Source organism: Austrofundulus limnaeus, unplaced genomic scaffold (assembly GCF_001266775.1).
Source record: "Austrofundulus limnaeus strain Quisiro unplaced genomic scaffold, Austrofundulus_limnaeus-1.0 Scaffold57, whole genome shotgun sequence".
NCBI lineage: Eukaryota > Metazoa > Chordata > Actinopteri > Cyprinodontiformes > Rivulidae > Austrofundulus > Austrofundulus limnaeus.
Genome location: NW_013952459.1, coordinates 2,196,025 through 2,223,447, shown reverse-complemented (window position 1 = coordinate 2,223,447; position 27,423 = coordinate 2,196,025). Strand labels below are relative to the sequence as shown.

General features: G+C 37.7%; 1 protein-coding gene across 1 annotated transcript in view; it reads left to right on the top strand.

Moving 5' to 3' along the window:
- rgs3a (regulator of G protein signaling 3a) overlaps positions 1-27,423 on the top strand; it is a gene marked incomplete at its 3' end in the record, with an annotated part of 147,087 nt that overhangs the window by 25,326 nt on the left and 94,338 nt on the right. Inside the window, 3 exon segments of the mRNA XM_014009397.1 lie at positions 321-381; positions 5,156-5,246; positions 17,541-17,608. Of these exon segments, the coding sequence (XP_013864851.1) occupies positions 321-381; positions 5,156-5,246; positions 17,541-17,608 (220 nt within the window).

The window sequence follows — 27,423 nt, the reverse complement described above, 5'->3', positions numbered from 1 at the left end:
TATATTTATGTTTGTGGTTGTAATGTGACAAAATATGGAAAAGTTCAAGGGGTATGAATACTTTTGCAAACCACTGTATCTATGTAGTAAAATTATATTTGAAATATTTTTATTAAAGCATATGGTATGATGAAACAGTTAAAAGCAAAAAGTTGATTTGTTTTTATTTGTTATTTGGTTCGCTTCACATTACAGGAGAAATATGAAAACATAAACTGTTGCACTTGAATTACATTAGATGAGACCTGAGTTTTGCTTTGGGGTATTCATTGATTTTCCTTTTACTGATTTATTTTCTGTCTGCCTGTCAACTTCAACAGAGTGAGTACACTGCTTGGTTGCATGAGCTTTGGCGTACGCTCCCTTATGCAAGCAGAAAAGGTAAGTTTGAACACAGAGAAATCTCTGGTCTAAAGATAGTCTGTGCTCTTTTCAGCTGTCTGTGTGTGTGTGTGTCTCTCAGCCATCAGACCATGATTTTAAGAGTTTAATTCAGTGTAAATGAATTCCAGTGACCTTAATAGTTTGGATGAAACACTTTCAGGTTACCAGTGTCACAGGACTGCAGTGCTGCCTCCAGATAAAGGAATGGGAACACAGTTTGAGTCACTGAGTCTCTCTGCTGAAAGGTTTTAGGAAACACAAACACAAATTTTATACTTACAAATTAGGCATTTCAGAGCACAATTGTTGTCATTCACTGAATTAGAGTTAACATATTCTAACCAAAATCCTTGTATTTCAGTTGGTATTCTACACATTTTTATATTTTTGGTATTTTCACTAAAGTTGTTACTTTTTAAATAATTTAACATTTTAAGTTTCTTTTTATCTGTGCTCGTGTTTAATTGATAAACTTGGTTCCATTTAAAAGAAACAGGAAATAAAACAAGATGCACCGCCACGTCTTCAGCTGAGTTTCCTTTGCAGTGTTTAGTTAAATACTATATAAAAGGAAAAATGTGAACAGAAACAATAAAATAGTATTTTTGTTTAAAACAGAACACCATGCTTATTAGAGAAATTAAAATTAAATTTGCACATTGTGTCACAAAGACACAACTCATTAGCTGTTTGTGGTCTAAAGTAGCACTCATTAAAGTTGTACAATTGACAACTTTCTAGATATAAAATTATTACAGAATACATTTCTCCATCTCCCATCTGGAAATGCAGATCACTATTTTAGATTCAACACAGCAGAAGGTGATGTTTCACCTGTTTTACATAAAACAACATTACATTAGATCACATTACTTGCTATGATCAAATATGAATTTTGCTTTGTTGCAGAAGGTCATCTGCACTGTTTTTCATTTTCTGTTCATGCTTCACGTCTATCACCAGTTTTGTTCATTTCAACAATATTATTTGAGTGGTTTTATTAAACAGACAAGTGCATGACCTCACCATCATGTTAAAGGGGTGGTATTATGTGAAATCACTTCATACTGTGTTATAATATCATTCCCTTATCAAGAATATCCCCAGAGTGTTGCTTTGACTCATTCATGCATGTTTGAGAAATCCTTGATTTTGTTGGCGTGTCCATGTGGAGCTGCCTAAGCTCCTGCTGGTACAAAGCACCACCTATTAACACAAAGCTCCTCCCTGGAGCTCAGGTCACAGAAAAACTACCACAGAGCACCCTCCCCAAATCATTGTTGTGAAGACGTGCTGAAGAGGGAATGTTGGAAATGGGAGGGTGTTCTTAAAGAGACAGAGGCCAATTTCAAGGTGTTTTAGATAGACTATGATGCAAAGTCAATTTTATTTTTGATATACACAGCATTTTTTTAACAATTGAAGGTGACATAATTACATGATTGTGGTAAAGAGTTGAAATATGTGTTTGGAAAAAAACACAATACTCCCCTTTAAGGTTGACATGAAGGCTGAAATCCAAGAATAAAAATGTACTTGTGCAGGAAAAAAAACAAACAGGACCTGTACTTTTAAGCACCTGGATGAGTTGACAGGTCATTCTATTCTTATCAATTATAAAGCATGGCACCAACTAACAGAAAAAACTAGAAGCACTCGGAGAATGCAAACCTCCGCCAAGACCAATTTCCCCCATCCTGTAATGGAGTTAATGCGTAAAAGCAGAGTTGGAAACACATTTGCTGAATAAGTTCTGACGTAGTGAACATTTAAGCAGGCAGTTTGCACGGGATTTCTTCCCGGTGGAGTCCAATGTGCAAAAAAAAAGTCAGACTCGTCACCTGACATTATTCGTCATGAAACTGGTGTCGGATTAAGCTCCTAAGTTTTCATCAGTCAGATTTAACAGTGTAAAACGTCTGTTTTATCCCCTTTTATGAGTTTGTAATGGTTTGACTCTCTTTATAAAGTGCTTCCTGGTAAAGTCAGCTCATGAAGCGAGTGGGTTTTATTTTTATTTATTTATTTTTTGAAGCGAGTGAAGCAAAATACAGCGTGAGCGCTTTCAGCACAAACACTCCCACAAACTTCAGAGCAATCACACAATAAAGTTCTTATGTAGAGGGGTTGATCAACTGTTCCCGCGGACAGTCCAGCTTCGGCTCAGCTGCAGCAGGACACTCCTCCTGCTGTCAGTGTCCTGTTATTCCCGTAACGTGAAAAGAATCACATTTATTTTTGTACGTCTCCAGACAGCATGTAATATCGCCAGAAGTAGTTGATAACAGAATAATCACAACTTTCCTGATAGTACACATACTGGGATGTGTAGTCCCAGCGAGTTTGTGACTTGTACTTCCTGTTGCCTACAGGCATGCGTCTGACGTAATGACACTGCGTAGCCTGGCAGATTCGCTCGAATTAAAAGAAAATAAATCCTGTATCCGCATCGTTATCCAGAACATCACCAAAATTTAATGGTGTGTTCCTTGGGCCAGTACCCACATGTGGTAAGAATGTCTTGACAATCCATCCACAAGTTTTTGAGTAATTTTGTCCACTGACAGAACGACAGACAGACAGACGCGACCGAAAACATTACCTCCTCCCCTTGGCAGAGGTGATAACATCATTCCTACAGTCACACATCATCATCCATTGAACTAAAACTAAAAGTTAGAAGGAACATTTCAGGTAAAGTGTTTCAGATTTTAGTCACTTTTCGATTGCTTGTCAGACATATAAGGAAACAACATGCAGTAAAACACAGTAACTGGTTCACTTGCTGTTCCATTTAAAGTTAATGTTAGGTGGACAGTTTTACTTGTGCTCGACTCTTCTGTGTGTCTCAGTCCTGGTCCTCGGTGTAAACTGCCCTGCAGGTTTTAGATCTTTCCCTGCTTTAACACACCTGGTTTAAATTGATGGGTGATTAAAAGAATCTCACCAAACCTGATAACAAGCTGTTTCATTAGCTCTAATTCTGGTGTTAAAGCAGGAACACATGAAGGATAGTGGATAGACCAGGATCACGCAACGCTGCTCTTTTAATACCAAAAATGATTTTCTTATCTTTTTCATTTTGCAGTTTAGATGTTTTGTTTTGTTTGTTTGTATACTGCAGATGTGCACGCTTTCTTCATGCTCCATGTTCAAACTAAATATTGCAGTCTCGTGATTAGTGCATGTACATATTTGGCCTGTAATGTTTCAGGATCAGGGTGTTGTTTTGTGATTTATTTTGTATGTGTCATTTGGTATTTATTTCACCTTACAGTGAACAGGTTCCTTGTTTGCCTCTGAGCTGTGCAGGCCCTTTTCAGTGGTGTTTACATGACCTCCTCATGCCTGGGTGGGTTTTGTTTTGGCACCCAGGATTCCTCACACAGTTCTGAAATGTGTGTTGGATTAAAGGGTGATTCTTTATTGACATTAGGAGTGCTTTTGAGTCTTTGTGATAGACCGGAGACAGCTGGACTAAGTTCAGGAACAAAGGTCCACTGCACAAAAATAATCTCTTCATTATTCTAAGATGATAAAAACAATTTCACAAATTACAGAAACTTTCCTAATATAGTTTGCAATAGTTGATATTATTATTATTATTATTATTATTATTATTATTATTATTATTATTATTATTATTATTATTATTATTATTATTATTATTATTATGTGCTGTTTAATTTCCACATTTGCATGGAAATTAAACATCAAAACAATTTATATTTCATTGAGACTTAGTGTTTGCTTCCTCTAACATTTATCTCAATAAATATTTAATTGGCTTAATATGCTAATAAGAAAAAATTAGCTTTGAGTCACAGGGTGTACTGTCACCACATCCGTTTTTCTCCTCTGTTGTTTCATTAATCCTTTTCCTGCAAGTCAGTCCCAGTTTATTTGCCTTTTCTGTTTTGTTTTACTTTAGAACCGTGTTGGGTTTATGTGTGTTGGCCATTGTTTTGGTAATTGCTGTCATGTCTTATCATTTGTTTTTGCTCTTATGTCATGTGGTGATTTTACTTCTTTGCTCTCTTTATGCTCCAATCTTTCCCCTTTTTCCGCATGGGCAGGGTCATATTGAACAATGGCTTAAATCCCTCCCTGTTTTTCAGGACATATGCCCTCCCCTCCCCCCGTCTTCTTAATAAGTTCACTGTCTATCCTCCCCCTTGTCTCACAGCTTGTAGAAATCTGTCCAGTTCGATAAGATGCTTTTTAAATGGAGATTATTGCCATTATCCTCAGCACCACATTATTCAATGTGAAAAGGAAGTCGAAGTCATGCGCATATGTGTTACAGCAAACGTATGACAGCAAAATTTAATATTTTTGTCAAGCTATTGTTAGTAATACTGTGTCCATCAGGATTATAAATCAGGCCCAATCTGCCACAGGCTGCATGGTGTCATTTACACAAAGAATGGTAAAATAAATACCACAGATGTACACTCACACACACCTCATCTAGTTTATAACACAGAAGTGCAGATGTTCAGGCATCAAATGTGGCAATGAGCTAAAACATTGTGACTAAGTGTGTGTGTTTGTGTGTATTTGCAGCCCTGAAGGAGCAGACAAACAAACTCATTTTCTCTGTGAGCTTCTGTCTGTCCCACATATTTTTACAGTCACCAAGATGATTCATTTCAGTTTGTCCTTTTTGTGTTGAATCTTTTAGCTCACAATGATTATTTATACGCATATGTTCATAATACATGCAATCACACATGTGTGTTTTTTTTATTTGTGTGTGCTTGCATTTTAGGAGGTTCAGGGATGGTACTTTCTACTTGAGGCAGAGCTGGGGAGAAGGAAGCATCTAAAAGTGCCCACAGACCACAATCACATCAACACTGGTAGGTTTACCTTATCATAAATCAGAGAACAGATATGAGTTAGGCGAGTCACTTTAGAGTCAGTCTTTATGAAGCAACAATGACTAAAATGTGTTCTGGATCTGTCAAAATGTGTCACCTTAAGCCGCTGATTAACATCTAATGCCTGGTTCACACGACAAGACAATTGTACTGATTTTTGATCAATTTTGACATTTAGGCAATCTTAGAGACATCCGTTTTTTTCTCTGATAAAAATAGTCCACAAACTATCACCATCGCTTCTTCTTCATCTAACATGTTTATTTATTCTGAACTCACGTTTGATCATGAGAGGTTCTGCGAGATGTGTGGCTGTACATCACACACTGTAGGACCATCCTGTCCTATCTATGACTTTTTATGGTCAGCTGTGGGGTCTCTCAGGTTTTGAAAATCAGCTGACAATTTTTTAAATCTTACTGTGTGAACCAGACATTTAGCATCAACCCAGTTGAACCAAAGAAGGCAAATGACCTGAGGTTGCTTTTAGGGTTAGTGATCTAAAGAAAATGCACTCTAGATGTTAAATACACATTAGTAAAAAAGTGAGCACACAGAGAAACCCTTGTTTTGCTGAATCAGTTGTTGGGCAGACAGGAGGTTAAAGGACAAATAAAATAATTATGTTTGGTTTCCTGTGATGTTTGGCTGAACCATTGGGTAAACGGGTTCATGAGAGAGTTTGGTGTAAATAGTGATGGTATTTAGCTTTGTGATATTATGTTCCTCCCAAAATCTCTTGTATAACTTTACTAACAGTTCATAACTGTACTCATGCCCTCTTTATCTCACCAAGAGTCATCACCATGGGTTCTCTAAGAAAATAACCCTCATGAATTTCAGGGTCTGCTGTAAAAAGTCCAGCACATTCCAACCTGGAGGGAAGAATATTTTAAGAATAAAGGAAACAGAGTTAGCAAACTAGATGTTGAATGGAGAAGTTGGCTTAAGGCACAATAGTAAGCAAAGTAAGCAAGCATACAATGCATCATTGCTCCCTGCCAAAAACTACTGCACAAAATGTGAAGAAAATCAGTTTTGCTCTTTTATTCAGCAATGCACAGTTCTGTTCTTTCACAATTTTCAAAAGTTACCTTCAAATTTGTTTCATTGCATTTACAGGTGCTGTAGATCTTTTAGTCTGGCTTGTTTGTTTTTAAGTCCTGAAAATTATTTATGGAACTGAATATAAAAGTTACTACAACAACATACCAAAATCTATTAAGAAGTAAAACTGTATAAAGTGAGTAAACATAGAGCAGATGGAAATGCTGGTTTATTGTCCAACAATGTTGGCAGAATAGCCATATTGGAATAAACATAACTGATGAAAAACAGCTTGTATATGTTAAATACATGCCACAAATACAGTGTACGCTCATGTTTGTGCGCACTTGGCTCCCTGCTTTATGTGTTTTTTTTTAATCAGTCTTCAGACTAGGAGGCGGGCCTGATGGGGGGAAGCGAGGGATTAAGAGAGGGAAAGAGAAAAGGATTAGGCGAGCGAATGAGAGAAAAACTGAGAGAGCGGAGAGGAGGGAGGGGTCTGGATGTAACCCTGACGCGTCACAGTTGCCAGAAAGAGAGATTGAGACGGAGCTCTCCTCGACCATTCACTGCTGGCTGGAGTGGATCTCCCCTTACACACAGACACATCTTACACACACACACCACACACACACACCACACACACACACACCACACAGACACATCTGATTGGACACTTTTACATCTTCTCATTACCTTTGATGGCTCCTTCTTTTCCTACTGATGATTCTCTTCAGTTGTAGTTGGTGGTACTGATGTGTGTGATGGAGTTATGCTTGACTGTCAGCCATAAGGGCAGCCTAGACTAGGTGAGTACCATGCTTGTGTTCTTCTTGACTTTTATTGCCTCTCATGGGTTTGTTTTAAAATTTGTGGAGGCATTGCAATTCAGCAAATCTGCAACATGGACAGTTTATAAAGCTGCTCTTTAAATGTGTTCTCGATTGACTTCTTTTTTTGTCACTCTTCCCTCGATTTTCTTTTTATTTAGTTTCTTCTTTCACATCTGATTGCATTGTCCTTTCTGTGTGTTTTTGTTTTTGTTGGTATTCCTTTATTGTAGTGTTTATAACGCTGTGGACATGTTGTTTATCTCTCAGTTCTTACCTACTTCTCTCCTCTCTGGCTAAATTGGACACAATTATTTTCAGTGATAGACCCCCGAAGGGGCTTATCTTACTCACTGAGTGGATTATTGATTTCCGAGCATCACTTTGACCCTATGACACAGAAATAGTCCCACACACTCTTTCTTTAACTCCCCACAGCCCCAGGCCTCTCTTTTCTAAGTGACGTCTCTATCCTTATTTACATACTTTTTTGTTTTTGGTTTCTGAAAATGGCAGAGATGTCCTGTAAAGTGAACTAACCCATCCCAATTTACACCGCTTGTCTGAACTAAGCTAATATTCCTCATGCAACTTTAAAAATATTTTAATGCTTCTGTGGATGGAACTGGGACAGTGGTATCAGACTGCACAAGATTTAGCCAAGAGGAAACAAATGGGTACACTGACTTTTACTTTAGGGTTACACGGACAAATGATCCTTTTTACCTTTTAGATCTGACACGAGAAAGTGTTCATGCCACAGAGTTTATACCTGCTGGTCTTGAGAAAGATACTGTAAGTGCAGGAATTTGCAAGATGAGTATCTTTAAAGCACGACAAGGACTGCAAAAGCTGTGTTCTTTATTTGCGTGAATAAATGTATAATGTTTTCATCTTTCCCTATGACAATACTGCCCCACTACTGTCTCATCTGGTCTGTGTGCATGTATGCATTCGTGTCAGTGGAGGATGCATACTCATGCATGCACTTGTGTGTTGCCAGCTGGCAGAATATGGGCCATGGAGGCGCTGCTGCAGAATGACATGCTCTGACATAGAAATGACCCAAACCTCAGTCATTACAGCGGCGCTCAATATGCACACAAACTCTCACTGACATCTCCTTTTGTTTTCAGTCCTTTTCTGTTTTATTCTTTCTCAGTGATCATTTATGTTTTCTTTGTGAATATTCCAGTGTTTTCTCTGACATGTTCTTTTCACACTCATTTCTCATTTCTATTTTTAATTCACTCGGTTTATGTTTTCTCTGTAATATCACTGTTTTTTATTCACAGTGACACCTTTTTCAGTTTCTCTTATTTATCTTTCTTGGCACTTTGACAAAATGAACTCTGTGATTTTTTTGTAACTGTAAGTAATGTGACCCTCACTGTCCACCATGCCTACTGTCGTAATAGAGAATCAAATTAAAACCATTTACTAAAATTTATTGTGTTTTATGTTATATTCTAAGGTCAAGTAAGGACAATTGCTGCACTTTAATTCACTAATTATATAAAAGAGTTTAGATTACAATTGTATATCTGATTATATCCTTCCTACAGTTAGTTACATAATTTAATTTGATGGATACGTTCTTTCAGTTTATCTGCAACTGGCTTGTGCTCTTGGAGTTTATTTTGTATTTCTCACTACATGAATACAACTGCATTTAAGTAGTGTGTATTTGGTCTCTTTTTCAGTAAAGATCCTGAAATATCTGGCAGCAGACATAAAGCTTTATTTAGGCTCAACTTGTTCTTTAACCCTTTAGATTTATTCTGCTAATTCTTTTTAAATTTCTAATTATATTAATAATTAAACAGCTGCAATAGCAGCAGCTATTGTTTAAAATAATGTTACTTTAACCCTGGAACCAACAACTATTTATTTTCAGTGCAGGCATAGATTTGTTTCACTTAAGTTGGGAATGATTAATCAGTATTACTTTGCCTCCAAAATATGCTCCTGCTGATAACAGAATATTAGGTGGAAAAGCAAACTCACGCAACTATCCTGTTTTTAAAATGTTTTGTCTAAACATCAAACTTACACTACTATTTGCGCTCAGGCGGTGAGCATTAACAGAGTCATTAACTGAGTGTGTCTCTTGGTTTATTTGTAGTTTATTTAAATTCTGTTTTGTGCTGTCCTCCTGGACATTTTGGTAAAAACTTTTTATAGGTAATATTTTTGAGCAAATCATTTGGAAATTGACTATTTAATCAGAACAATATGCCACTGAAGGAAAGACTTAAATTTACCAAAAATCTTATGTGTATCTGAGTATTTCGGTGAAAAAAATGTTAAACCATTGAGTTTTTAAAGAGTTGGTAGAAAATAAAATAAAGAAAATACATCAGCAATAAAATTACAAATGTAGCAGAACCCAGTATTTGTATATTTTTTACTGTACAATATGAAATTGCCATTTCACACCATTTTAGTGCTTATGTGCATTTATCAGTTTTGTAGGAAAAATGTACTCATGTTTATACTGTAGCTCTATATTTGCTATATAACCCATATTTTACCTTTTTTTTAAATTCTGTTAACAAGACTGAAGTCACCACTTCTAACAAATAAACTAAACAAACAAAATTATATACGTGTCACAACCGCTTCTCTTTAATACAAATCTATTTAATTGCATGCAGTTTTAAACATAAACTCTTAAAATGGCAGTATGACTCATTAAAATGAGCACCTACAAAATAAATGAGGTTTGCAAGTTCAGTTTAAAAGCTTTGACCTGCAGTTGAACCTAGTGACTCTGTTCATCTGCAGCAGCAGGGAAAACCTGAGGCTCTCAGGTTCAAGCAGAAACTACTTTTCTGTCAAAAATAACTTAATACAATGTAAAAATGACCAATCGTGGACATTGGTATGAGCCATTTTCTTTAAAGCTACTGTAAGTGTTGTGTTTACAAATTATATACCTTATAAGTAAATGAAACAAACTTTTAAAAGATGAGTGAAAGTGATTCGGCAGATACTGTCATCTACAAGCCTGGATGTTGATCCATGTAAAAGTGTTCACCAGAGAAGCACTGTTTGTTACAGTGCGACTGGTTAATCCCTCTCTCAGAGATGTGTGCCAGGTCACAGCCTTGTCAGCGCCAGGTCAAATCTCTGGAAGCAGAATCATGTTTGACTACAGAGCTGGCGGCCCATCGACACATGATGCAGCACTCATCTGACAGAGTGAGAAGAAAATATTGTTAGTTTGGGGGCGTACACTATACTATATCAGTCGTGACATTATTTTGACCTGCTCAATACTGAGTAGTTGAATGTATTTTGCTGCCAAAAGTATCTGTTCACAAGCATGGACTGAAGAAAAAAAAAAAGACAGCTGTGGTGTGCCATGAAGTCTCTGATCTTGGGACATTTGCAGGAGATTCCCACAACATTCTCAGTTGGGGTTTTGTAGAAGAAGCTTATTTTTCAGATCAGATCCCATTAAATTGGTATCTTAAAAGCTGTGTGAACACCTTAGACTCTTTGTTGTGTTCCTTGAGCTCCTTTATGAGCAGTTTTTTTTAAACTCATCGCTGTCCGGCTGTTGCCATGTGAAAAGTATTGGTTTGCAAAAATGTTTTGTTGGCAGTTGTCAAAGTAACATCCCCTGTGAGTGCCAGGATACAGGTTTTCCCGAGACAACCATTCGTGTAACAAGACAACCAGTGCCACTTGCCTCAAGTAAAATTTGCTTACGTTGCTAAGTTTACAGGTTCTTTTAAAAGTAAACATACTTTGTTACACAAGCGATACAGAACATTTGATGGGAAATATGCCCACGAAACAGAAATTCCCTGACAATCAAACTGTCATTTGTCACACTTCTCTTTACTTTCTCGTACCATTGTGACTTAAACATAATGTCCTTTTGCACGGTTCAGGCTTTCTGCAGCGACAACAAAACCTATCTGCTGAGTGCTGACAGCTAATTACACTGTAGAGCTGTAATAAAATGGCTGCCATGTAAACTTTTCCAAACCCGAGTTGAGTGACTGAAATAGAAAGGCTGGGCATGAAAGACAGCTAAACAACATTTTCTAAGATAAGCGAGACAAGGCAATTAGTACTGATTTTCGAGGAACACTTCTGAAGCAGGGTTTGGAGCCTCTTTTTCACCAATTTATTGGTCAGCTCTTCAAATGCCGCTCTGCATGTAATGACATTATTTGCAGGAAATCTTGTAAAGTGTGTTCAGAAAATATAAAATGTAAATTAAGAAATTAGAGAAAAGAGGAAAACAAACCAAAAATCGATGTGCTGCTGTTTTTTCTTTCTTTTTTTAAACCTTTCTACTTAAAAAATGCGCAAAAATTAAATGTGTTTAAATAAACAATTCCTCACGCTGTAAAACTTGTTTATTCATCACTGATTAGAGTGTTTATTTGCCGCTTTTATTTTTGGACTTAGGTTCGTTATGCCCGTGGAGAAAAGCGACCTACAGTGACATGTATGTGTGTGTTTTTCAACATGGGTAATGCCCTTCTCTTCATAATGCTTACCATGTGAGTCTGTAAATGTGCTAAAGCCAAAATAGCAGAACACCCACTGGGGCTTGTGCTTCTAAAAGTGTGTCATCTGCATCATAAACACATTTGTTTTACACTTTTGAACAGGCGATGGGGGACCCGGTCACACTGGACAACCATACATAAATACTGCCAAGCTTTTCCAGATGGCAAGCTGGGCCTTTAAATCAGCAGATTAGATTGAACACTACGTGATTAACTAGAATTGGAGGGGTTTTACATTAACATGGGGGAAGGGTTAGAGTTTTTTTTTCACTTTATGTTTGTTAATATTGGCTGTGATGACTCAAAGGGGCTTGTGTGAGTTTGGAATCTTATAAGATTACGTGTTGGTGAGTTTATTTAGGTCCGACATGCCACTATGCATCTGATTCTTGTTCTGAAGGGCAACACTGACTCCAGGCTCACATCCAGTTGATGTGACGCGAAGCATTTGACCCAGTGGTACTCTTCGTTCTCCTGTGTGACGGATTCTTTGAAACGACTGATACAAAACACGTTCAAATAAAATTTAGCGGTCCATTTAAATCTATCAGATAAACTGTACAATTATTCATTTGTAATACATCTGCTTCTTACTAATCTGTCTGTGAAGGCAGCTCGGGCACTTTTTGGTTCATTAAATCTCAGCGTCCTTTAGTTGGATGAGTGAGTAGATCAAATTTGATAAACCGTGCCTTAGAATGTATTTTAGCTTCTTGTGGTCCAATACCACAAGTATAATTAGTTTTAAAAAACTGACCAGCATGCCTCCAAGGTTAAATGTGCTGGTAAGACAGATGTTACTCAGCTCAGTCTAACTGAAGCTTTAATGTGCACACTTTGACTCTATGTGGATAGAAAACCTCCTCATAGCATAGCCTTTAATGTGAAGTTGTTGGACACTAATATGTGTCCCTCTCTAAGGCACTGGACTATATTAACTTAAGATGTCATGGACACAGACATAAAACAAATTAATTTACTTATAGAGAGAATGGATAAAACTAAGCTGTTAGATCTAGAAAGAGTTTAAAAAACTAACAAAAAAAAATCCCATTGTAATGGTAAATGGACTGTACTTGTATAGTGCCTTTCTACCCAACCAAGATACTCAAAGTGCTCTCATTTACCCATTCACACAGCACTCTATTAGGTCTCTACAAAGCTAACATGTACAATCATCTATGGAGACTAATCAGTGCCAATCACATTCATACACTGATGGGACACACATCAACATTGGGTTGAAGTATTTTGCCCAAGGACACAACAACTGAGATAGCAGGATGGGCGATTGAGCCGGTGACCTTCTGGTTCCAGGACGACTCCCCTAACCACTCTGTCACAGCTGCCCAAATCGTCATTTATTCAGTCAATTGATGAATTCTTTGTAATTCCTTAAAAATCCATACCCTTTAATTCGATAGATAAGCACTTTTTTACTTTGGATTTGTAGGAATAATTAAAGAAAAGTTGATCTCTAAAGTGACACAGGTAAAAAATAGGTCTTTATAAAGAGAAACCCACAATAAAGCTCAAAATCTATGCTCAACAATAAAATACAGACATACTGAGTTGTAAAAGCAAGAGCTGAGAAACTCTGCCTCAAATCTCACCAGAAAGATGTTATATTATTGCATTCTTACCTGCTAATAAAGCCAATAAAGCCCATATAAATCACACCAGGACTCCTGAACTGTCACTGTCAGGCCAGTGGGGAAGCAACAAAGGTCACGTTTGTGCAGGTTCTCTGCAGTAAAACAGTGATAGACCCTATTTTAGCTCAGTAAAATTACTTCTGTTATACGAGAATCAGGTATGAATCACCTCTTGCTCATCAGTCTGTTTATTCAAGTGCTGCTGAAGAGTGAAAAAATCAGTGCTTCATACTCTTATACATTTTAGTATTTGTAGTTTTACGTTAAAGTGGTCTTCTTGTGTTTGAAATGTATTCAACCTTTGGATGGTAGTGTTCCTGTGACTTAAGCGTAAACTAAAAGGCATGCACCTTCAGAATGAAACTTTCCATTAACTCTGAATACATTTACTCAGAAGATGCTTGTGTTACAAAATGCATGCTTGTCCCACTTCTGCGTTGTTGTTTGGGTGGCTTAAAGGGATGCAGAAAAACTTGTACTCTCATGAACTGAATGAAGTAACTGAACAAACTGTAATCTATTTCTAGTGGGTTTGATACTTCATTAGATGCGTCATTATTTTCAGACCATTAAGACAACTTGATTGGTGCTGCTTTACTGTCATCAAAAACCTTTGAAAACCTACAGTCTGTCACTACTCAAACAACTCCAGCAAACTCATTAGACCTTTATATTTCATGAGTGAAGTGGCAGAAACTCTTCAGACACAGAGACACTTTTAAAAGCTAACCAAAGGAATGTTACTATAATAAAAAAATGGTGAGGTTCTTGAGTTTGTAATAGTCACTTTAAGATCTTGATGAAATATCCAATATATAAAAGCCATTTTTTCTTTAAAACATCTCAGTTTTTACATCATAAAAATTAAAAGAATCCAAAAAGTCAAACGATTTAGTGAAGCTCTTATTATACAGGGTGAACAAAAAAGCAGAACTGTAAGAACATTAAAAATATTCACATGAGAAATAAACAGTAGAAACTCACACGATGAAGCAGTCAGACATTCAAAGCCTCTTTTATTTCATGAACATCTACATCAAAGGAAAATGTGACATCATCTCATCGTTTTGTTTCCTGTTGCACCGAGCATCAGTCGTGCTGCATTATTAAGACCCCTGCTCGCCTGTTTGTGAGTTGAGTTCTCATCCAGGTTGTGGTTTTGTCTAGTAAATCAAACAGAAGTTGCACAGAACAAGGTTGCTGGTTAGCTTGTAAAACAGATTACTACAACAACGAAGCTTTGGATTGGTGTACTGTAGTATTCACTGTGCCATCTTTGAACCAGAGGTTGTTTTACTGAAGCATCTTACAGTCTGACAGATATTGTAGCCAAATAGAGCCACAATTGCTTCTCCTGTAGAAAAATTTAAATGACACTAACTGAAGGCAAGCCAGTGTAGTCGGAGGTGTCCATCACAACTTAACAAGCAGAATAAAGTTACAGAAATTCAATATTGTTTTGTAAAAAAAATAAAAAAATAAAAAATAAGTGAGGGCGAGGGAGGTTTGAATAAAACAAGGATGATATACTGTATGGTGACACATCATGTTATGGTGACAGTATTTTTGTCATTGTCCTTATAGTTTTATAGTTTCATGATTTTTTTGTCATCTCAGCATTAAAACGATGATTAAAAACTACAAATTTATTTTGTTTTTATATGATCTAGTTTGTATTTATTTTATTGTGATTAATATTAAACAGCATATTTCCTTTTTGGATTTTGCTTTACTTTTCAATTTAGCTTAAAGCTTTTGTAAATTAAAGTTTGCACTTTATCACGGAGGTGAAGTGGAAGTCATTCTCTTCCTCATGGCTTTTCCACACTTTATTAAAGTTTTTATTTGTTGACAACAGCAGGTGAAAAGGGGACTTAATGTTGAATGAATGAGCTGTAGGGATTTAACCAAAGTCAAGGACTTATTTATGTCCTGTTGAGTCTGTTAGTGTCTGATTTAACATCAATAGGATGTGGTTGTTTTCTGATTCTTTCTGTATTTTTTATTGTCTATTTCGTGATTCCCTTTATTTTTTAATTCATTTTACGCCCCTCTACTATCTTTTTTTTAAACCACTGTATGCTTTTCCCACTGTCCCACTGTTATTGTTCCTCCTTTTATCCCTTTTCTAATGTCAGTCATACTTGATGTTTCTCACTGCAAGCTGCTCCACATCTTTTACCCAACTGTTTGTGTCTTTCTCAGACAAAAGACTTCTCATCTGGGCTTGATGCCAACCAGGTTAGCCATTCTCTTTTGCTGCATCCCCAGGAGGTTTGAGATTAAAAAGAAACTGAATCTCTTTTTCATGGAACCTATATGCCGAAAAGACAGTCGGCTGTCTGGAAAAGTGGGGAGTGGTCATCAACTGTTTTTCTCCCCCCTTTTTAAAGCCTAACCAGGTTTTTTAGACAAAGTCAAGTTTTGGAAATACTGAGTTTGAGAATTTGTAACTATATTAATGCGAAAATGTGTCGATAATAGTTGTTTTTGATGCATGAAGAGTAGATGGTCATTGAGACGAGAACAAAATAATCAATGTAACATGGTTGGGGTAAAAATGCAGTAAATATTCCTGACTTAATGACTGCAGAGCGAGAGAGAGAAAGCAATATGGCAAATTTTTTCTCAAATATTGGTTTCTTTTTTTCCCTTATTGAACAAGTATTGAACCACTGCTCCATTCTGCACAGCAGGGGATTTGCTGTTATCTAGTGTACTTTATGTTGGTTTGCTGTATTAAAATTTAAAAAACAGCAACTACAGCTATTTAAATAACTAGAGGAAAAGTTCCAGACCCAAATGTTGGCTGTTCTATAGTAAGCAGACTACAAATCTATTTTAATCTCCTCTACTCGAAAATGTTTTTATGATTTTTACTCAGATTTTTTTAAGTAAAATGATTATCAGTGATTAAAAAGAGGCTGTATGAGGACACACGAGTCTGTGAACTATATGCCAGCAAGTATCCAATACATAAATGAGAGAAGTTATAAGTGTGACCACTTTTAACTTAAAAAAAGATACAAATTGATTTATTTTGGATTATATATAAAACATGAACGATCACAATGACCCATATTTTATTGTTTTCCCCTGAATAAACAGGAGCCATGATTCTTCTGTAGGCAGTCACTTTAAGTTTAAAACTTGTTTCATATATTTTGCCCCAATGATAATGTTATTTTTTCTTGATAAGACACTTTATTTATAATAGCTAATCTTTATTTTAATCCTTTTTCTAGATAGATACAATTCTAATAAAAAACATGACTATTTATTTAACAGTGTAAAACTGGTATGTATAAAGCTTGTTTGTCCTTCAAAACAACATTTTATAAACAAGATCACACACAGGGATTTGATGAATATTTGTTCATAATTGTCTTTGACTAATGCTGGGGCTGATGAGGCCTAACATAGTTAAAAAACGTTTCACATTTTGAGGTTGGATTATTACTCTCCTGTGGCGATTGGACGTAAGAGTGTGACAGAAGAGAAGACGGAGGGATAAGAGGAAGGACAAAATGATTAGTAAAAAGGGACAGTTGTTGTTGGAGGGTGACTTTCGGATGTTTTTCTGAAAGTTTGTGATCCAGAGGAAAGGAGTACACGCACAGGAAACAGATACAAATAAAGTGAGAGACGTACACAGATGGAAACCAAATGTTAGAATAAAGAATCTGAAGGAAAAACAGGGAGATTTGCATTGTAATCCAATGCTGAATGCTGCCTTTATGAGCGATAGTTAAAAGGACACCGAGGCATGAGTCTCTGTAACCATAGTAACTCCCCCGGAGCCCTGTGACGGATGGATAATGGAGTGAGAGAGGAGTTCCTTTTCTTCTTTATACCCCTCCCACTTGTTCTCACTTTCATTTCTCTCTTTTGCAAGTTGTTGGATTCTCGCACCTTGCAGGATTTATTTATTTTTCTTTCATGCATCTGGTCCGGTCTTTTGAATTTTTAACGTTTTGTTTTTACCTTTATGCTCTGAAGTTTAAATATCAGCCCCACAAATGTTGCTGCAAACAACTGTTGCTACAACTGGCTGTTGTTGCCTACCTTGAGTCACTTTCATGGACTCTCAGAACTTGTTTGAGGATTGTGTTTTTCTGTGCATCCGGAAAACTGTTTTGCATTCACACAAAGAAAAGATGTGCTCCAAAGGTTCTGTTTCAGCTCGTGATTCCTTTGTCTACATTTCAGAGGCCGTGTTGACAAACCATGGTGCTGCCCCCGAAACCAATCACCCTGAGAATATGCAATGCTTAACAGTAAGTAAACTAAAACCATTATTTGTTCTCAACTTTATGTCTGTATTTGTTTGCAAAGCAGCTGTGTGAGTGGATGCAAATGAGCTTAAACAGCATAAACAATGTGAAAAGTCTGCAGATGTATATAAGTATTTCTGATATGACTGTCTTTGATGGAAGTCTTTAACCTCCCCTTTGCTGTTGTGTGCTTCGTATCTTTTTATTTATTGTGTTAGCATGTGTGAGCTCACCGAGTGGTTGGGTCTATTTAAAACACAAAGCAGTTGACCCATGACATTGCATTGTGTCCAACAAAGTCGTCACGCAAAAGCACGCCTTCAGTAAGATTGTGACAGCACAAATTCCACGTTGCACATTCTCAGCAGCCGTAGCAACTAATTGAATTATGCGTTCGAGCTTTGAGCAGTGAACGGAGCAAGAAGTGTATTTTCGAAAGACAGTGTTTGTCAAAAGGCTTTTGTGTATGTGAAGCAGAAAATGAGAATTGTGCAGTCACAAAGAAAGAAGCCAGTTTTTGCTTGATTGTTGTCCAAACCTCAGTCTATCTGTCTTATTTCTTCTGTACATTTTGTGAATTGTCATTCCCTCCCAACATTTTAAACCCTTCATTACTTTATAGTCAGTTTTCACATTGTTAACTGAAATGATGTCAAGTAGTATTTTAAAAAAGAAATAGCAATAACTGCATTAAGGGATTTATTTGGTCACTATTGGCTTAGTGGGACTTATAATAAGAACAGAAATGTATGAATTCACAAAAATCTTTGTGGTTTTATAAAATAAGAAGTGTCTAAACTTGAGTACAAGTCTGTCTTTCTGCTGTTCCCTTCAGGGCTCACCAAGTGTCATCCACCTCCATGTCCTCTCTAACTGCATCATACATCTCCTGTTTGTCTTTTTCCTGGCAGCTGCATATTTAATGTCTTTCTACCAACACACTCACTGACACTCCTCTCCAAACCATCTCAATCTCTAACTTTATCTCCCAGGTGTTCAACCTGCTGTACCTCTGATGATCTTATTCCTAATCTTCTCCATCCTTGTCACTCCGAAGGAGTACCTGAGCATCTTCAGCTCTGCCACTTCCAGTTCTGTCTCCTGTCTTTTTGCCACTGCTGCTGTCTCTAATCCATGCAGCATAGAAGGTCTCCCTGGTCTTATAAACGTTTAATTTGATCTCTGATGTCACCCTTTTGTTACAAACCACTTCAGAAACTTTCTATCCTGCCTGATCTCTCTTCTTCACCTCTTTATCACACTCTTTGTTTTCCCAGGCAGTTGACCCTAGTACTTGAGGTCCTGCAACTTTGTGACCTCTAAACTTGAGTAAACATGTTAATTCTTAACATACTGATAGAGTAATGTAGGACTTCTCATCAGTACAGAATGTATTTTTCCTATTAGTTTAGAGTTTTAGTGCTCCTGCTGTTCTCTGCCTTGTTGTGTTGCCACATTAATACTGTATAGTCACTTTTGTTATGTGACATGTAGGTTGCAGCCAAGCTCTTAAAAGGAACAGTGCATGCACGTCTGTTAAACAATCTGGTAGAGCTAACATGTTGCTTAACTTGTGAGTAAAAAAAAATGCTTTATTGTGTCTTGTAAGCCTGTGTGGGCTGGGCACCTGTTTTGGTGCATGACGCAAATAGAAAATAAATTTACTACTACTACTATATATAAAAGGGTTTTGATTTGATTTTACATTTTATTTTTTAGAATTAAAATAATGTAGCATTATATTTCAGTTTATATATGACAGCTTAGCATTTTATACATAAAGTATTGCTCACCATATTAAACACAATGCACACAACTGCTGTGTCCATTGTGTAAGTTAAATGTATTTAGATGCGTCTTTGTTGAAAGTTGGATGAGAAAAGCTGAATTGTACGTAAGATGTATTATACGCTCGCAGCATTTCTGTATTGCAGAGATGATTCAGCTATTTGTCAAAGATGGTAGTTTTGTGGAACTGGTAATGCTACACAAGGGGAGGATGTTATAGCATTTATTGTACCACAGCCTATTAAACAATATTAAGTAAGGATGCCAAAAAGCTGCACAGTAATTCAATCTGGGCTGTTGCTCAATGAAACACAGACAAACTCCTGAGTAAAGGAAACAAGCAGCTTCACCCTTCTGTGTTTTTTCACTCTGACCCTTATCCCTGCAGACACTCACTCTGTCACAACACCACCCGGCTCAGCTGCTGTCAGAGGCTTGTACCACCAAACTCCTAATCCATGCATTTATTTTCTTTACCCACTTTCCCTTCCTGAGTAGCAGGGAGCTGCATGGCGCCTGTCTCCACTAGTCAGTGCAAAAGGTGGGGTACTCCCTTGTCAGGTGCACTTTACAGGTCTATTTAAAGAGAAATGAGACACAGCTAATTCTAAAATCTATGTAACAATAAAAACAATTAAAAATACAGTTATTACACCACATACTGTCTTTAAATGGTGAAATTCACTCTCAGCTAGATGAATATTACAAGCCATGTAAATAAAAACTCCACCAAACATGTACTGTAAGTGTAATTCATTTCTGTGTTAACATTCCCTCTAAATATTGCCAAACCAGGTAGATTAGATTTACCTTTATAAAAAAACAAGATGCTGATTTGTTTGAACTGTCAGTTGAACCCCTTTTTTATTGACTACCGTGACTTTGAAACACTTTTGTGTTGCTTCATGGCATCACTCCAGGACGTGAACTGTTTGAAAAGCAGAGTTCACGTTGAGTTTTTGTGCATCTCACAAACCTTACTGTGCAGAATTAGAAAGAGCTCCTTCTCTCTTTGTAGGTGTGAATGTAGATTGTGCTCACAAAAACATTAATTAGTATTTTTATATTTTAGGTACTACTCTTACTACTTTTTGTATCTATCTAAAATGATACCATAAACAACATATTTGCATTTGTGAGAAAGTTGTAATAATCCTTACAGTGCCAACAATATAAACGAGTTGTCCTGAACTACAATTTTTAGAAGGTAATTACAGAAAAATGTTTCACGTCTGCATCTGTGAATGGTCCTGTCCCCTCCCTCCTCCTGAATCAGTGAAACGGTTGTGCAGTTTGTGAGGAACAGTCACACGGGAGATTTAAAGCAAAGAAAAGAGAACATATTCACAGACTAAATTAGGGACGAATGCAAAACCTTTTAGACTTTCGCCTCTTTTCTCTTCTAGTTTTTGTTGCCTTGTACTTGTTCCCTTCCGGACCACTGAGTGTTTTTGTCCCTCACTGCTGTGTCCTCCTCCACCTCGTCGTCCTCTTTTCTTCTTCTTCCTTCTCTGTTCCCTGTCGTTTCTTTCTCTGTCACCCCATGGCCATAACCCCAACTAGACAAAGAGCTGTGTGGTATCATCTGCCCACTCTTCACCAACTTAAACATATTTTAATGTTTGATGAAGGTCTTCTGCATTGATCATTTAGATATTAGTTTTGTTTAAAATGTTGTTTTTACTAAACCAGTCACCACACGTAATCATCTATTTATCAATAAAAGAAGCAGCCTCTTCATGCTATTGACAGGGGGCAGAGAATTTGTGAATATTAACAATAGTTGCACCCCTAGCATCACTTTGCTTGTCAGCTGGCATTAGCTGCTAAACTGCCTGTGTGGAAATGGGTCTGGCACTTCTGTCTGTCGCTGTAAAGATGAGAAGGAAGGATGAAAAGAGGTCTGAAAGTCTCGATTTAGTATCTGGTACCTCAGGATTAGAGATAAATGAGAGGTTTTAGCCTTGCTGTGTAATCTTCAGTATTTTGGGACGTGCTGGCGTTGATTACCCCCATTTTCTCCGCATGATGCAGATTCTGTTTTTGGCTTTCTATCATGCACCCTCCTCTGATTTGTTTCATAAAACCAAGACAAATTCAAACACACCGAGTGGTTCAGTTAGAAGGAGGAGTGCCTCATTCTTAGAGCGGTTTTGAACTCCACCTTTTTGTGTGTATGTGTGTGTGTGTGTGTGTGTGTGTGTGTGTGTGTGGGTGTCAAATACATATTTTGTAAGGGACTTCATTCCAATCAGTTTGAAATTTGCTCTAGAGATGGCAGTATTGGTCTGTTAGCGAGTCTGGTCCAGACTGAAATAACATCATGACTGCTCAAAGTATTGGGACAGAATTTCCAACAGTTATTCACATTTCCTTCAAAACAACCCTAATGAGTCATGTTGTGTCAAAAGAACCAGATGTACCATTTATTATTCTTTTGTTGCAAAAAAATACAAAGTGGATGATGGAATTGTGAAAAAACCTTTACAGTCATAAATAATAATTTATTACAGCCACTCTTACAGATTGTTGGCCAATATACAACATTTACACAGGCTTTTCAAAAATACTGAACATCCATCATTTTAATTACGGGGACAGATCTAACTGATCAGACTGTTAGGAGGTGTTGTCGAACACTGGTACCCAGTGGGATCATTTTTAATAAATCTATTCCTTGAAGTTTTAAAATATATTTTGCTGACATTTATTCTTTTATCATAGGATAAAATTTTTCATATTTATTTTTATTTACCATTACTTAACCAGGCAAGTCCCGTTGAGATCCCAGATCTCTTTTTCAAGGGAGGCCTGGGCCTGAAGGCAACCTATTGTACGTTTTTAGGGGTGGGGGAAACCGGAGTACCTGGAGAAAACCCACACAAGCACGAGGAGAACATGCAAACTCCACACAGAAAGACTCCAGGTCCGAACCAGGGAATCGAACCCAGGACCTTCTTGCTGTGAGGCATCAATGCTAACCACTGAGCCGTCGTGCTGCCATTAAAAGTGCTGTATATCAAATAAATATTGTGGTTAACTTTTTTGTCCTAATAATAAGATGGTTTGTTTGTTTTTATTGATGAGAACCTTATCGACCAAATTCTTTTCTTTCATTGCAATCTGTAGTCACTGTACCCTTTTTTATGACACTTAAAGGTGTTTTTATGTTTAATCAACTATTGTAAACCAAACTCATTGTTGTCATGGTCTGTGTTTTTTGCTTTCATTTTCTAGTTTTCTCTGTTCTCCTGTATATCTCTTCCCTACTGTCTTGCCTCCAGCCCCGCCCTCGCTCACCTGTTTCCTCTTGTCTCCCCAGGTGTTTCCCATTGTCTCTTAATTTGTTTGCTTTATATTCTGAGTCTTGTCATCAGTGTTCATCTGATCATTGTGTTTCCTGCCCGTGAGTTTTTGCCTCTGTCTTAACAGTGGTTTTGAGCTGCCTTGCCAGCCTTTTTCTGTTTTATTAAAGCTTTTGGTTACATTTTTTTGAACCTCGACTGCACCCTGGGTTTTTTCCTCTCCGTATCTGTCATTTGCTATTACTTCAGTATATGAGATTAACTGATCAGTAAATGTTATTAGAAGACACTGACCAAAAGAAAGAAAATACAGTATCAGAACTACTTTTAAAACATAAATGAAATATGAAATAGCCACTGTTTATTCCTCAAAGTTTCATCAAGCACCAAAACTAAACCAGAAATTAAATTTGTAAATTGTATCTACTTCCTGTGTATTTTATTCTATTTAAGGGTTTTGTTTATTTATTTGATCAGTGATGAAAACAAGACAAACTTGTAAAAGCTCCACTGTCTTTTTGTTGAAGCCAGTGTTCTGTTTTGTTAAGAGCTTTTTTTTCTGATCTGAGACATTAGAAGTCATCGGGGTTTTCTCATACAACAGCATACAGTGTCACTTTGACAGTTTTGTAACTGTGGCGTGGTTATGACTGTGCATTCTAAGCGTCCTCCGTTGAAATTTTAAGTGAGCTGTGATCCTGAACTTGGCCTTAGCCTCATCTTGTCTGTTCACTGGCTCAGAAGAGACCTCCTCCTTTGATAGTTGTTTATTCAGGTCAGAAAGAGAGAGACAGAGAGACACAAAGTAAGAGAAAGATCCCACACTGCTCAAAAAAAGCACAAAAAACCCAGATTGGCCTTGTCTGGCTTCTAGTCAAGCTTTTCAAAACTCGTCTTTCACTCCTCTGCCCAAGACATGTTTTCTTCACTCCCTCTAATCCGTCCTTCTGCCCATTTAGGAGTGAACAGCGCAGTGTGAAAGCGAGGGAAAGTGTTTTTTGTGTGCTTGATGGGTAACCCTCACTCTTCTACAAGGCAAACAGGGAGAAGCTGCCATTACTGGCATAAAGGGACCTTAAAACAATGGAGTTTTCTGCCACTTTATTAACATTGTACAAACAAGTGCACCATTGCTCTTCTGTCACTTTTCTGTCCATGTCTCATCCCATGAGCCAGACATCCAAGCAATTAAAGTGAAAGCTGGGATTTAATGAGCCTGCCGAGGGTTAGACAGGCCACTGTTGTATTGGTAATTAAACAAGCTTTTTTTTTCTTTTCCCCCTGCACCGCCATTGACATTTTTGTTATTTGCAGAAATCCACCTCTGTTCCAGACATACGGATATTAAAAACAAAAACAAAAACAAAAAGCTAAAGTAGTGTTTGAGCAACTGTGAGAATGGGGAATTTTTAAGAGTTCACAGACCTGTGAGTTTCCGTACTGAGTGGTCTGAGGTGGGAGAGAACAGCTGAAAGGAAAAGCTGAGGAAATGTGGAAGTAGAAAGCATAACAAACAAGAATAATGTCTGGATGAAGAGCGGGGCGTATGGGAACCACGCTGGAAAGAGCGTGATGAGGTGTGACGTGTGCGAGAGCGACATGTGTCCCTAAACAAGGCTGGTGCCATTGTCTTTGGTTAGGAAAAAAAACTGTTGGAACCAGAAGTCTAAAGCAATCAGAAACTTTCCCTTTTAGATATTAGTTTATTCTGAGGTTGCACATTACAAACTCGGATAATTCCCATGCTTCCTATCAAAGCCCTACTTTTGAGACACATGCGTTTCGTTTGTGCCACCTATGTTGGAACTGTAGCACCTCTCACAGCTTCATAGTGAGGATTCAGGAAGCCAACTGGTCTTATCGGGGACAGACACACAACGCTGTTCTGGCTGTAGGGTGGCGAGGTATGCATAAGTGCATGTGGATGTGTGTGTGAGAGTGTGTTTAGAGGGGTTGTGGGAGGTGGATGGTGGTGGGAGGGGGTGGGGGCGTTGGAGGCACTTCCTTCTATTCTTCTGCTGTTGAAGAGTTCCCATGAGCGCCCCTGCCAGGAGCTGCAGTGTGGCCTCCACAGGCCAAGCCAGAGCCAGTCTCGCCTGCGTGACGCCACCACACACACACACTCTCACAGCTGATCCCAGGCGCTACCGCAGCTCCTGTTGTTCAGGACGCACACCGAGGAGCACGGCTACTGAGTGTCACAAGACGGACGCACGAAGAAAGACATAGAACAGGAGACAAGGAAGTGAAGGATGGAGGATTTCAGCAATGTTGCAGGACTGTAAATGGAAGTTTTAAAACTGCATCTGTTACTAAAGTTAGTACGTTGGCACACATGCAAGCTTGAATGATAGAAAGTGCATCTGAAGGTTAAAAGAAGAGGAATTCCAAGAAAGAAGAGTATGAATGGTTTTGGGCAAAGTTGATATGAAGGGAACTCCAGTTTGACTGAAAAGAAACCTCAAAGGACCAGTCTTGTTTTACTTGAAAGACATCCATTTGTTCCTCATCAAGCCGAGAAACACCAAACTGGACTTTTACCTGGATTGTACAGGACTGAATTTCCTCCCAGATTCTACGTTTTGGACAGCTGTGGTAAGATGATTCACAACACCCTGAAGTCCCCACAGCTGTCAGATCACAACCACAGGAGAACCAACTCAGCTGCACAGAGGAAGCTGTGGCGGTACTCCGGCTGCAGAGGAGGCAACCAGGTGGAAAGTCATCGGCAAAGCGTGTGTGTGTTGGCTGCGGACCTGAATGCTGGAGATGGTGGAGGGAGAGGAGGAGGAGGAGAAGGTGTAATGCACACCATCCACGGACTGTGCCACCTTTGCATTGGATGCAGGCTGCCTCAGGTGTGTTTGCTTGGGGAAAAAAAAAAACAAAAAGAGGAAAAAAATGTGGTATAAAGAAGGGCCAAGAAGTGGCTGTTGATGCAAGCTTCATTAAAAGTTTAGTATCAATCTGTCACACCACTTAACACACAAGTGCAGGCTTTTATTACCATGCAGGCAAAAATGCACATTTTATTGTCTTTCTGTGAGGAAATGCAGGAGATTTTAGGAGATGTGTCTTAAAAGGGGAGAAGCAGCTCTCTGCTGTCTAAATTATTTATTATTTCTTTTGTGAAAGAACGTTCTGAAGCAGGGAGAGAGGAGAAATGGACAAATATTTCAAAATATACAAACTGATGTCATTGTCCTCATTGAAAGTTTTTTATTTAGTGTAATTGTAATGTATGGAACAGGAATAAATGAAAAATTTGAATATTAAAGATTTCAACTGCAACTAAAGTACGTGACAAACACAGCTCGACATGGAGTCAGATGTATTTCTGGGTGTTTTGTCACGTAGTCACTGTAAATACTCTTGTTTGATAACATTGTCTAATCACATACAGAATAAAGCCTTTGGCTGGTAATTTTATTTAATCTGTATTCAACTGTCAGCAGTTAATGTTAGCCTTTCCTGCGCTGTTGGAAAGTAGATAAGACATGCTCTGTAATCACCAAATTAAAACCTGCTCCTCCCTTCATACAGTCAGCTCCAAAGTGATGATTGGATTTGAAACATGAAAAAAAAAAAAACGCTTAGTCACAAACACTTGAACACAAAGCTTCAGATTTTTATTAATTTATCTACTGGTAAATTAATTCAGAAGAAAGTTAAAATGCTAAGATTTGACTTCATTAGTTCGTCCATTAAATTACTAATTAATCAAATGTACTCATAAAAATTTGAATATCTAATCCATGCAGACAACATTGCAAATGGATATGTCTTCATTTATTCAGTAATTTGTCTGATTTATGCAGTGGAAAAGAATCTTTACACTGATATTTGTCATTTATCTCAGTTACGAATAAAAACTGGTCATTCAGTCGACCCGTTCAGACAGACCAAACTTAATGAAGCGCTTAGACTCAAACAGCTCTGGGTTTGTGATGAATCAGTTCAAACTGATCCAGTTTGTGACTTCACTGTGAAGTGTTTGAAAAAAAGGCACAAAAATGCAGAGAGAAACATACTTGGGGACATTGTTCATCACATTGAATCCTTTTGTTTTTAATAAGACTTCAGACTTGACTATTAAAATGATTCATAACAGTTTGTGATTTGTATGAACGTTTTTGTTTCACACTATTCGTTCTTCTGCTTGGCTTTACCATCTGTTTTCTGTTAGTTTTTGAATTTCCACTGCTTTCTTTAGCCAATATTTAAATAGCCTCTTGTCTGTTGCATCCATGTTTATCAGCATTTCAACTCTTATCTCCTTGGATATTTTTGTAGTGTATCTGGTTCTTCTTTATTGCAATATTTGTGAAACATTCAGACTTACAAAAATGTATTACTGAAAACAGAGGCACGTGTTCAGTGTTTCCTCTGTTTCAGAAAAATATGTTTGTGCTGAAATACTTCAATCATTTCTAATAACATAGTGTGTGTGGGTCCAGTATTTCAACTGGTAATGCTCCATTTTAACACACAACAGTGTGTTTGTGTGTGTGTGTGTGTGTGTGTGTGTGTGTGTGTGTGTGTGTGNGTGTGTGTGTGTGTGTGTGTGTGTGTGTGTGTGTGTGTGTGTGTGTGTGTGTGTTTATAGCAGGTGCCATAGGTGTCTTCTTGTAGCTCTATTCTTCAAGCAGAATGGGTTTGTGGATAGATGAAAACAAGAGACTGAAGCTCACTAAAATCTGTCAGAAAATTGTAACACAGGGCACA